The sequence below is a fragment of the Rattus norvegicus genome, chromosome 14 (assembly GCF_036323735.1).
Source record: "Rattus norvegicus strain BN/NHsdMcwi chromosome 14, GRCr8, whole genome shotgun sequence".
NCBI classification, from domain to species: domain Eukaryota; kingdom Metazoa; phylum Chordata; class Mammalia; order Rodentia; family Muridae; genus Rattus; species Rattus norvegicus.
In genome coordinates, this window is record NC_086032.1 from 91,037,648 (window position 1) to 91,050,617 (window position 12,970).

General features: G+C 44.8%; 1 protein-coding gene across 10 annotated transcripts in view; it reads right to left on the bottom strand.

The window, feature by feature from the left end:
• Positions 1–4,073: 4,073 nt before the first annotated feature.
• Cobl (cordon-bleu WH2 repeat protein) overlaps positions 4,074–12,970 on the bottom strand; it is a 232,552-nt gene continuing 223,655 nt past the window's right edge. For all 10 annotated transcript variants that reach the window (XM_039092058.2, XM_039092060.2, XM_039092053.2 and 7 more), the window contains one exon: positions 4,074–5,461. In XM_039092058.2, coding sequence (XP_038947986.1) covers positions 5,444–5,461 — 18 coding nt within the window. In that variant the 3' untranslated portion in view covers positions 4,074–5,443. The remainder of the gene's footprint in view (positions 5,462–12,970) is intronic.

Consider the following 12,970-nt stretch of genomic DNA (forward strand, 5'->3'; position numbering starts at 1 on the left):
ACTCGGCGCACACCCCAGTTGGGCACATGGCCAAACCACTCAGGAGCAGGTGCCAGCATAGTTAATCGCTTCTTGATCTTTCCGCTTTGAACACATTTGTATTTCTAGTGGAACACAGGAGTGGGTGGCAGCACTCAGCCCTAGGAGTGTCTTTGCGGTGGAATGGAGCCTGGTGCAGAACCTCTAGTCTGAGTTTCCTGCAGACACAACCCTGAGCAGCCCAGCCTTCCCTAGACTTCTGGCTAGCCCCTGCCCCTTCTACCTGGCAAGAAGCCTCTCTCGATGCTCAGTTGAGGGACTTCCACCCTGACCACCCACGAGGAAGAACCTCCAATCTTTGCCCCACATCTTTTCTCCCCCAGGATACTTGTTGCACTCTTGATTGGCATTTCCATGTGGCTACTTGCCAGCAGGCTTACTGGAAATCAGAGACGCTAATTTGTAATTGTCTCCAGCACCCATCGGGGATGCTGACTTCGAGAAGCTCCCCTAGTGTGTTAGGTGGGAAGGAGAGAAGGAAGAGGAAAGGTTGGTACCAAAGAAGGACAGAAGGGAAGGAGGGATGATGGATGGAAGAAAGGAATGAGGGACAGGGGAAGATGGAGAGGAGAAAGGAAAGAGGAAAGGGGAGAAAAATGGGAAGGAGGGCACGAGTGGGCCAAGTGCCTCCTGAGCTGGGGAGATAGATTCTGAGAACAGATCCTTGAGAAGGGGTAGAGCACGGCAGTGATCTGGGCTGCTTGTATTCCACACAGTTCTTCTTTCCTCCCTGCCCCAAGAATATCTGTCGTGCTAGCTTTCAGCTTCCTTGGGTCTTCAGAATCTCCCTTCCTTGCTCTTCAGGACCTTTCTTTCTACCGGTGGCTGGGCCAATCCCCCTTTCAGTGACAGAGCAGTTCTGTTATAACAAAAAAAATTAGGAAAAAGTGCCACTCTGATGATGCTGGGACCAGTTGGTACCTGAATCCTGAGTGTCTATATTTGCATCCAGAATGGCTGCTCCTGAAAGATATTCTCAGCCCTGTGGGGCCCAATTTGCACAGCTGATGGCTTCTGTTACTGGAAAATGTCTCAGGTCCTCAGGTGCAAGGCAGAAAGCTTTGAGCAAAGGAGAGATATCCCCTGGACTCCCCTGTAGATCTTGACCACTTAATCCCTACTGAAGGTGACACCATGGTAGATTCTAGAACCATCCTCAGGCCAAACTGCTAGTGTGTGATACTGTGCATTAGAGTGACTTCTCTGCTCAGAATGGATAGATATGGCTGTTTCCAGGCACAGACTGGGGCAGAAAACACATGCCTTCATCCCTTTTTGATCAATGATATGGGATTAAAATGGGTCAATGGGCCATCGATCCTACAAATTTTCAAAGTGGCTCTGCTATTTGCTTGCTCTTTTCTTTCTGCTTCTTTGATGGAGTGATAACGTTACACTCTTTACTAAATTGTTTACATTCCAAACCAATAGACATGTGTCCATGATGAACCACATATAGCAGCACAGTGGCCACCCATTGGCTGTGGTCTCATCAGCAGGCACTGTGGAGATCCCATTGAGCTCAGTGGCGAACACTGACTGCATATAGGTCTGGAGGTGTAAGGAAGGCACGGGGATGGGAAGGTGGGGGAGAGGGGTTTGGGGGGAGAAACTGATCTAATTTGGAGGCAGTAAAGAGAGCCATGAGAAGCACTGGGCCAAATACCCATAGCTGTGGAAGAAGAATCACAAAATTCAGTGATTAGCAAATTTTTCCTTGTCTTTCTGACTTGGAAACCACTGAAGCGAGCCACTCAGGAGGTGCAGGCACAAGGCCCAGACACACACAACGGAGTAGGGTCATGGTCAAGTGAGGCAAGCTGGCAGGACATACAAGCCAGCAGTTTTACAGATCAGGAGCTGGGTTGAGGGGCTTCCCAGAGGAATAGAGAAGAGCACTGTTTGTGCAGTGGTGATGCTCATAGCAGGATGTCTGGGATCCAGCACCGAGAAAGCAACATTCAACGCTGAATTGGTTAGGCAAGTAGTAAAGGGCCTACCTTCTAAATTCAGAGAGTTGCAAATAATTTTCTTCTGGGGAATTGACCAGCAGGTTTAAAAAGTTAGATCCATCAGGGAAGAGTTGCCAGTGTTTTCTCTGGCTACTAAACCTGCAGGAGTGCCTGTAAGGACTTCTCACAGGCTCCTTTCTGGCCATAATGTGCCACACACAGGCAGACACACAGACAAATCTTGGGCAAGAGGTAGAAAAGCCTGAGCTCTGGTTATGTCCACTAGCCTGTGCTTTTCCTAGGAAACTGAGGCTTGCACTGAATCTTAGCTGTACACTTTGTTGACCAGGATCTGGTAATAGAGGTTATGGATTTTATGAGCTACACGGTCATAAGTTTGGAATGCTTTTCATAATTAGCTGGGAAATGATTGGAGCTGAGCCATTTACTTCCTGCTTGAGAGTTCTCACCTTTTCTCTCTGCCCGTGTTACACAATATAGCTGGAAGGGAGTGGGTAGATAGATGTCTTTATAGGCTTCCTGCCAGGAGGATGACCTGAGTTCAGGCTGTTGAGGTTTCCCTGAGTGAACTCAACCTTCCCTGCTGCTTGCCTCGAGGCTGATCTTTGCAGCCAGGAAGTTGAGTGATGAGTAGCTGGGCGTGTGAAGCAGTTAATAGAAGCTGAGATTAGACAAGGCAGGGAGCAAGGTGTGAGGTGTTCATAGAGTAGAGCAGTGTCTAGGACAAGGCTGGAGTCTGCAGTTGAAGGGTATGGGTAGTGGAGGACTCTAGGCATTGCAGGCAGGGGAAATAGGACTATAAAAAACATCTCCCAGGGTACCTTCAGTAAATGAGTGGTTGGTTGTGGACACATGACAGTGGAAGGGCTGATTAGACCAGGGAGGGGCAGGAGAGATAGAGCCTGCTAAGAATCTGGTAGGCTGAGGAAGCATGCAGACTCTAACTTCCTGGGTGATAAAGAGCCAAAGAGGGCTGCTGAAAGAGTGCAAGCCATATGATGAACCTGTTTAGACTTCTTAGGCTCCAGACAGCTATCTGGAAGATGCGTGCTTTAATATCCGTGTTTACAAAGAAGATGAGACAAGAGCAATTGTGACAACACAGTAGAGGCCACAGCATGAACCAAGAGACTTTGATTGGTCTATATCTCACACCTCAAAATTTGAAGGCTTATATATTTTGAGGTGCACAACACAGCATCAAACTGGTCCACATGAGCAAAATAACTGGGTGGGGGGTGGTCCTTATGCTCGCCAAGGGCCTCTCAGGCTTGGTTGGAGAGCACAGGAAGCTCATAGAGAACTGTTATGTGTCTGGAGTTAAAGGCCTGAGAGACGGACATTCTACCCACTCTTCCATTTTCCATAATAGCCCCTCTTCCCGCTCTCCCCTGTGCCCTCAGAGCCACTGCCTTTGCCGTTCTCTGCCTTGCCTTCATCTTTTCCTTTAGTAATTCATCCAAACCAAGGCCTTTCTCAGTCACCCTGGTTGAGTCTCCCACCCTTTTCCTCATGATTTTTCTCTACGGCACATAACCTAGCATTTTCTGAAGGTCTGTTTCTTGTATCATCTGAACTCCATGATTATGATGATCTTATCGGTTGAAACACGGAGGCATAGAAAAAAGCTTCATCTACAGTTTTGACTTTTAAAGTCCTCCACAGATCTATGCATCTCTAGCCTGCGGCCCTACTGAAAGGAAACCTTCAGGAGCTGAGGCATAAAGGAAGGAAGCTAGATAACTGTTGTCACACACCTGAAGGAGATATCAAAATCCCAGGCCCTTCCTTTCTTTTTTTGTGTCATGTCATAAGACGAGCAGAGGCCTCCAGCACACACTTCTGTCATGATGTCTTGCATTGCCACAGGGACAGCAACAGGGCCAAAAATCTCTGAAACCCTGAGCCAAAATAAACCCCTTTAAACTGTTTACCTCAGGTGTTTGGTCACAGTGATGGAACACTGATTAACACAGCAGCCAAAATATTTGTTGGCAGAATAGATTAATCCCTCCATTTTGTAGGCAGGATGTACACTGTAGCATGAAATCCACACGACAGTTACAGCATTGGATTTGCATTTATTTGTGGCACTAAGAGAAAGAGTAGACAGCTGTGACTAAGAGTAATTGGCTGGTAGCTCTTGCCTCACTGAGAAACTTTAGCAATGTTAATCACACGGTACCAAGCTCCCACTCTACCCGATGCCTAGATTTAAAACAGAGCGAAACAGTTAAAGGATTTCATGGTTTCTTTTTTGCTTTTTTTCTTTTCAGTAAGGCAGAGATTTTATATCATGAACTCATTTTGACTTCTATTGCTTTCTTGATTTTCTCCATATAAGAAAAGGTTTTAGAGACACAGTAAAAAAAAAACACAAAACTTCCTGCTGAGTTTAAATTCTTTAAAGATGGTGTCTACCCACAATGTACTATAAGAATGTCATATAATACCAGGGCAGCTGCTGGACCATGCCAAAGTGTGTCAGGGAAATGTAAGCCACAGAACACACAGCACAATGTGGACCGCTGTGACATGTAGGTCCTCAACACCCTGCTCTCTGGCCCTCTGCAGGATTTCAGAAGGCTACTGGTGAAGTCCTGGGCTCCATGCAAGATCCCTTCACAGTGAACCGATGCATGTCATAGCCTGCTGGGACATAGGGGGAAGATATACAAGGGGGACACAATCTATACAAAAAAGGGCAGCCCTTCCAGTGTTCTGATCTCTGCTTCCCATCACCTTCTAAGGAGCCAGGAATGTCTTGCTAACACGGTCAAGTAGGGCTGCTACTCTGGGCAGCAGTAGTGGAATTTTAAAAGCTTAGTTGGTCAGATCACAGTCCAAGATCATCTGTGAGGTGTGAGGCCTCACTGTGTGAGGAATACAAACATGAATCTGAAGCTTTTGCTGTCCTGCAAAAGCCATCTCAGCAGGCTTTCTCCATTGTGCTTCTTACTCCAGGAACAGAGTGTCTTGGAGCATGTGATAGATTCTGACTATTTCTGTTGATTTATGTTTTTGTCCACCTAGAATTCAAAAGATCATAAATGATTTTAACCATGTGTATGTGGTCAAAGTCTCAAAGATCCAAAAATCAACTTAAGGCATAATTCCTTGTGCCCATAGCTATAATCATGTGTGAGTGTTGGGCTCCAGCCTGTGTATTCCCATTACTCTGCCAACAAGAGCAGTTTATTGGCAACTGTGAGCATTCAGAGGCAGATCATATGTCCTTGGCACACAAGTCACACAGCAAAGCAGCATCTCCCCTTTGACCATTATGTAGGAACACTGAAAATCCACCGCGGGCAAGTTGGCCTGGAGACAGGAAAGTACCGCCACTTCTTGATGGTTTCATTTCCTGTCATGTGGATTTCTTTAGGGATGATCCTTGGAGCTGTACAGGTGGTTTCTGCAGTGGTTGAACCTCACACGAGCAAGGGAACCTGCAGTGAGGATGGGCAGAGTTACTGTCTCTGTTGGCAACAAAGTGTACAGAAGAGAGCTATGCATACTCATCCTTATAAAGAATGTTGAAGAATTGAGATCTAGACCACTGGCTATGCTTCTTACCCTCCCAAAGACACTTTCCAAAACACAAATAGACTAAGACCTTCCAATGACCTGTGAGAAAACGAGCAACAAGGAATCCATGGATATTTGTTTGTAGGTCCCTTCCACAGCATCTCATTTCACCCTTGTGTTCCCTGCACCGGTCCTGCTGGAAGGGACACCTGGAGACAGGAACCCTAGTAGGCACACACACTGCCACATATATAAAGTACATGACTAGAGTTTGTGGTGTGGATGAAGGAGCGTGCAAGTTCTTCCTCTATGTGACAGGAAAGATCAAATAGATCCTTCTGGTTTAGTTCCCTCCTGAGAGCCTAACAACAGGAAATCCAGACCTGGGGGGCTGACTCTAGTTCCTCTGAAAATGAGTTAAGAAGATGGATGTCCTGTGAAATAACCACTGTTTCCTTCCTGAAGTATCAAACCAGAGCACAGGCTGAACAGGACTGGCTGGAAATTTGCCATCGTGTGCTACCATTTTAGTTCACTAACCACAGCAAATACTCAAAAGACACAAATGCTTTTAGAACTAACACAAACACAATTGGGTTGACAGGACCTAGCTTATGTCTGGTATATCTGTTCTCTCAATGGATCTTCCTAACAGTCCCACTATAACTCAAGAATAATGGGTAAGGCATGCCTGGAAGACATGACCAGGTGACAGCTTTGGGATATGAGGAGATCCCTTAAGAGTGTAGCATCTCTCAAGAGCTTGGTGTCTAATCCAGGCTAGAACAATTCTATACACTCTGTTGTGCTTCTAGCTCAATGGCACTGGACATTGTCCTCAATGGTCAATCCCTGACCTCCTTGGTGGAGAGAAGCCACTGTATATCAGTCATTAAGTCTGTTAGTCCGTTGCCTCTTCTCATAACAGCAGACATGGAATTGGTGAGGGATATAAGCAGCTTTACAGTTTTCCTAACACCTGTGCCATGTGTGGACAAAGGGGGTGCTGTGGCCCTTTGCCTTTACCTGTGACACTACAATGGGAAAATGTGTCACTGAAGACTCCATGGGGGATAGTGGTGTAACAAATGAGATAGATGTCCCAGCTTTGGAATCCAGTAAATACTTTTAATATAGTGATGTTTAATCAGAGTTCTGTGATACAGACAAGGGACATATGTAAGTGCCTTGGGGTCAAATGCTCATAAGTAGCTATCTAAGTGTGGCCTACAGAGACCACAGACCCTCTGACCACTTGCATACATGGCTAAATTCCTTTTGTCTTTATGTGGGCCCAGGAACACCTTCCCCTGCTCTTTAGGCATCCTCAGAGCTCTGGTTGCCTCCACATTCTAGGGTGAGCCTCTCTGGACAGCCTTATTGGTAAAAATTGGGAATAAGGAGATAGAAGTAGAAGCCTTAGTCACAGCTACCAGTTGTGAAGTGGTACAGTGGTCCCTCACAAGTGCTCTCCAGTTGACCTGACATCTACAACTCTCCATGCCCCTGTTCTAGGAAAAGCATATGTGTGATACCTACAGCAGATCTGCTTATGCAAGGCCCCCAAAACCCTGCAGAAAACTTCCCAGAGTCAAGGAAAATGAGGTGGAACATGACTGCAGTAGCCAGTGGTTAAGAAGGGAAAAGGGACAAGAGGTAGAAATCCGGATGGGGAAGCTACAGACACAATCTTAAGACACACTCTACTATGTGAGGCAAAAAAGCAACGAGAAGACAGAAGTTCAAGGGCCCAATCACTAGGATGAGACCTGTATCTAACATGATCAGGTTATGGAATCATGGGGTTGGGAAGAGGACAGGGTCGGTGAGGCAAGCTCAGGGATGTTGTCAGAGCTGCCTCAGTCTGATTTAGATAGGGAGTCTCCTACAGGGTGCCTCAGAGAAAGTTAGAGAGGACTGGGTGTAGCCTGGGAAGCACAGCAGGGACCTACTGGAAGGTTCAGGAGGAGACACAGCCAGAGCCATCAGGGTTTCATGCATATATGAGCCATAGAAGAAACTGGGAGAGGGGATGAATTATGACGAAGATAAAGAAGCAGCTCTAGGGCTGTGGTGAAGGATGGGAAAGGGATGTAGTACCTCATAAAGGACCCTGGCATAGCCAGTAGTGCAGCCCAGCAGAGCAGGCAGAGAGCTGTAGGCTTACAGAGCAGTGCAGCCCATACTTTCCTATAGTCGTTTCCTACAAACTCCAGACTCTGCCCTTCATGATCCTCTAGTTAGGCTTCAGTTGTTAATCCAAACCAGCACATCTGCACTGTGGATTCTAGAACACCAAGAAGCTGGGAAAACTGTCATTTTTTTTTTTTTTGAGATAAACACACAGAGATGCTTTTTGAAAAATACCCAGTCAACCATTAGAAAAAAGCTTTTTTCCTGATTCCCTGTGGTGAAAGCCTGCAGGTGGAGAAGAATCCAACATCTTTTCAGTGAGCAGTGCAGTGTAGGAAGAAGATAGCCGGGAGAAGAGAGGCAGTACTGAGAACAGAGGGCATGCCAGAGGGGACAACTTTTAGGAGACTGGGACGGAAAGGATGGGAGGGAGGAGTTTGTTTTTAAATAAATGTTTACCATATTAACAACATACATACCATCCATGCCTTAGAGATAGAGAAAGGTGATAGAAAGAGAGAGATAGGCAGGCAGGCAGGGAGATAGCATGTGCATGCATTTGAGACAGTCTCAGTATGTGGTCTTGGCTAGCCTGGGACTCATTATCTATCTGGACTCTTAACTTATGGACAGTGCAAAGGTCTCTACTGCCCCAAATGCTGGGATTAAGTTATGTTTTAATAATGCATGTCCCTCTGGCACCATGGCCACAATCAAGATTGCAGCATCACTCACAAGATTTCCCACAACTCCCTTCAGTCCTCAAACGTCACCAATCAACTAAGAACTACAGAGATGTTTATATTTTTCTAGAATTTTGCAGCAATCCAACAATGTGACTAAATTTTATGGCCATGTTTCTTTCAGCGTAATTATCTTGACCTCATCTGTGTAGCTGCAGGTATCACTTGTCACTGTCATAATGGCAAACGCTGTATGAATACATCAACTTCCTTCACTCCTTCTTTTGCCAATGGGCAGTTGCTCTCAATTTCGAGGCAGTTATAAATAAAACTGCTATGAGCATGTATGCAAAGGCAAATGCACCCATCTTCTTGTCCTCCTCCTTTACTGCTCTGTAAGGATTGAATAAAAGCAGAGAAAACAGGCATGTTGTGGCTTTTTGATGCCTTCTAGCATCAAGCATCTGTTAACAGTCTTCACTGATGACCTTTATCAGCTGGAGGAATTTCCTCTTTTCCTACTTTATGGAGTTTTCATGAGAAATGATATATGACATTACATGCTTCAAAGGAATCTATTATGATGACTTTTAAAAATCAGTTCATATGGGATTAGATTTTAAACATTTACCTTGCGTTCCTTGGACACATATTCTTGTATCCTAGGACACACCAAACAACATCATTCTCATATTGTTCTGTCATTCTGTTATCTGGGTTTGGAATCAGTAACTAGACTCACAGGATACCTTGGGACCTGCTCTCTTCTTCAACTTGTGGAATGAATGTGTGTGTGTGTGTGTGTGTGTGTGTGTGTGTGTTTAGTCCTTTTTTATTTATTATTCAGTTTCTTTACCAGATGTGGACTAGTTCAACCCATGTATTTCTTCAGAAGTTTTGCATTTGTATCTTCATATTTTGACATTGGTGCGTTTAAAGTAACACAGCCATGCGTGAAATTGTTTGTGATATTCCTTCCGTATGACAGTCTCTTATATCTGGAGAATCTCTGATGTAGTGCCTCCTACTTGAAATTGACAAAAACAAAACAACAAAACGTAATTTTCTGGTGATTACATCCTATGCCAGACTTACCAATGTATTGGTTTTGTTTCAAAACTATCTATGGGTTTAACTTTTTTTTTTAGTTGTTTGTTTGTTTTTATTTTTTTTTCCTTCTTTTTTCTTTTTTTTGGAGCTGGGGACCAAACCCAGGGCCTTGCGCTTGCTAGGCAAGTGCTCAGATATATTTCTTTATATTTCAAATGTCATTCCCTTTCCCAGTGTCCTGTCCATAAGACCCCTATCCCCTCCACCTCCCCCATATGGGTGGTTCCCTCCCATCCACTCCCCTTACTGACCCCCTCGACATTCCCCTGCACTGGGGGTCCAACCTTGGCAGGACCAAGGGTTTTCCCTTCCACTGGTGCCCCAACAAGGCTATTCTCTGCTATATATGCAGCTGGAGCCATGGGTCAGTCCATGTATAGTCTTCGGGTAGTGGTTTAGTCCCTGGAAGCTCTGGTTGGTTGGCATTGTTGTTCTTATGGGGTTGCAAGCCCCTTCAGCTCTTTCTTTTTTCTTTTTTTTTCTCTCCATCTTTATTAACTTGAGTATTTCTTATTTACATTTCGATTGTTATTCCCCTTCCCAGTTTCTGGGTCAACATACCCCTAACCCCTTCCCCTCCCCTTGTATATGAGTGTTCCCCTCCCCACCCTCCCCCCATTACCACCCTCCTCCCAACAATCACATTCACTGGGGGTTCATTCAGCCTTGGCAGGACCAAGGGCTTCCCCTTCCACTGGTGCTCTTTTTTTTTCCCCCGCCCCCCCCCCCCCCCACTGGTGCTCTTACTAGGCTGTTCATTGCTACCTATGAGGTTGGAGCCCAGGGTCAGTCCATGTATAGTCTTTGGGTAGTGGCTTAGTCCCTTATAATTTGATCCTGTTACAGCCGTGAACATACTTGCTTTTTGTAATCTTCAGATGTAGCTGCATCAACTGTTTTCTAATATCTGGGATTATTATGGGGCAGGTACAGTCACGTTCAGTCACTAGTGACTGTTTCCGGCTTGGCTACCATTTTGTTGCCTGATTGGTTTTGATTGGATGCCACAAACTGCCAATTTTACCTTGAAATTTGCTGAACAGTGTAGGGTGTTATAAGGTGAAGGCAGGTACACGATAGAACGAGGCCTGTCATTGGACAAGAAGGAAGGATGGGTGGGAGAAAAGTTTGAGGGAAGGGGAGGAGACTGGGACGGAAAGGAGGGGAAGCTGCGGAGAGAACATGGAGGCTGACGTTAAGATTCCGCTTCATACCTTTACAGGTTGCTATGAATGTTCTTAAGGGGTGCATGTGTACAGCACTTTGTATGTTTAGGTGGGCAATTAATTATATCTTATCAATTGGAGAAGAAGTAATTGGGTTGTGTTTCACCCAACCACAAGAGTTGGGATGCGTGTTTCTACCAAGATATCTAGCAGATATCTTGGGGCACTGAGGTGCCGAATCTAGTGGCCGGAGGAAGGACAACCATTTTTATAATTTTACAACAGAACAGTTTCACATTCATAAATATATTCTTAAGCTTTGTTCTGAGTTGTGGCCATTTGGAGCCAGTTTGATCCTTGTTTGAAAATTTGGGCACAGCAGAGGGTCATGTAAATTGCTGTCGTGTCCAAAAGACACGACATTTTGAGTTCAGCTTGGGAAGGCTTGAAAGCATCATTCTCAGCCCATGAGAGGTCCAGATGCTCCTCTTCCCCTCTCCATTGGTGGTCCTTTTTGCAGCTTGACTTGTATGGAGTGATCAAGCCCTGCTCTGCTAAATACTCCAGTAGGCTCTGCAGGTCTCTGGATTGCTCTGGGTCACAATCTCTTCTTCAACATTTACTGTGCATGCAGATGCCTTGATGTTCTGGGACTGCAGCTCTGTTCCTCAAACAAAGAGTTCATGGGTGTGCTGGATAGATTTATGCCAACTTGGCACAAGCTATAGTCATTTGAGAGAAGAGAACCTTGATGGAAAAAATTCCTCCATAAGATCAGACGGTAGGCAAGCCTGCAGAGCATTTTGTTAGTTAGTAATTGATGTGTTAGTGTTCTACCCATTGTGGGTGGTCCATAAGAAAGCAGGCTGAGCAAGCCAGGATGAGTAAGCCAGTAAGCAGCACCCTTCCATGGCCTCTGCATCAGCTTCTGCCTCTAGGTTCCTGTCCTGACTTCCTTCAGTGATCAACTATGATGGGAAAGTGTAAGCCAAATAAAACCTTTCCTCCTCACGTTATTTTTGGTTTGTGGTGCTTCATCATAGCAATAGTAACCATAACTAGGACAATGGGCCTATCTATGTTAACACCCTTTCAACACCACAGCTCAGATGTAGCTGGATTCAGAGATGTTGGATACAGTCCTCACAATCTGCTATGGTGTCTCTCAGGGACTTTGATCCCCTGTGGCTCTATAGTTAATTGCTTAGAGCTCACATTTTCCTAAATGTTTGGCTGTTTAAGACAGAATGGCAAAGGAACCACATATTCTGTATCCATCCTTCTGTTATGGGACATCTGGGTTGTTTTTAGCTTCTGGCTATCACAAATAAGGCCACTATGAACATGTGCCCCCGTGGCATGGTGGGGCATCTTTAGGGTATATTCCCAAGAGTGGTATTTCTGGGTCTTTAGAAAGGCCTATTTCCAATTTTCTGAGGAATCTCTAATTTCATTACCAGAGTGGTTGTACCAGTTTGCAATCCCATCAGCAATGGAGGTATGTTCCTCTTTCTCCACATTCTCAACAGCATCTGTTGTCATCTGAGGCTTTGATCTAAGCCATTCTGATTGGTGTAAGGTAGAATCCCAGGGTTGTTTTGATTTGTATTTCTCTAATCATTAAGGACTTTGAACATTTCTTTAGGTGCTTCCCAGCCATTTGAGATTCTCTGTTGTGAATTCTCAGTTTATTTCTATACCCCATCCTTTGAGTTGTTTTTCTTTTTCTTTCTTTCTTTCTTTTTTTTTTTGGTGGTTAGCTTCTTGAGTTCATTATATTTTGGATATCTATCAGATGTGGGGTGAGTGAAGACTTTTTTCCCAATCTATAGGATGCTGATTGACTAGGTCCTTTGTCTTACAGAAGCTTTCCAGTTTCATGAGGTCCCATTTATCAATTCTTGATTTTAGAACATGAGTCATTGGAGTTCTATTTAGAAAATTTCCCCCTGTGCCAATGAGTTCAAGACGCTCCCACTTTCTTTTCTATTAGATTCAGTGCATTTGGTTTTATGTTGAGGTCCTTGATCCACTTGGACTTGAGCTTTGTGCATGGCAACAAATAGGGGTCCATTTTTATTTTTCTATGTATAGACAGACAGTTAGACCAGCACCATTTATTGAAGATGCTTTCTTTTTTCCATCGTATATTTTTGGCTTCTATGTCAAAGATCAAGTGTGCGTAAGTGTGTGGTTTTATTTCTGGGTCTTCAATTCTATTCCATTGATCAACCTGTCTATCTCTGTACCAATACCATGCATCACTATTGCTCTGTAGTAGAGCTTTAAGTCAGGGATTCTCCCACCCTTTCTTTTATTGTTAAGAACTGTTTTCTCC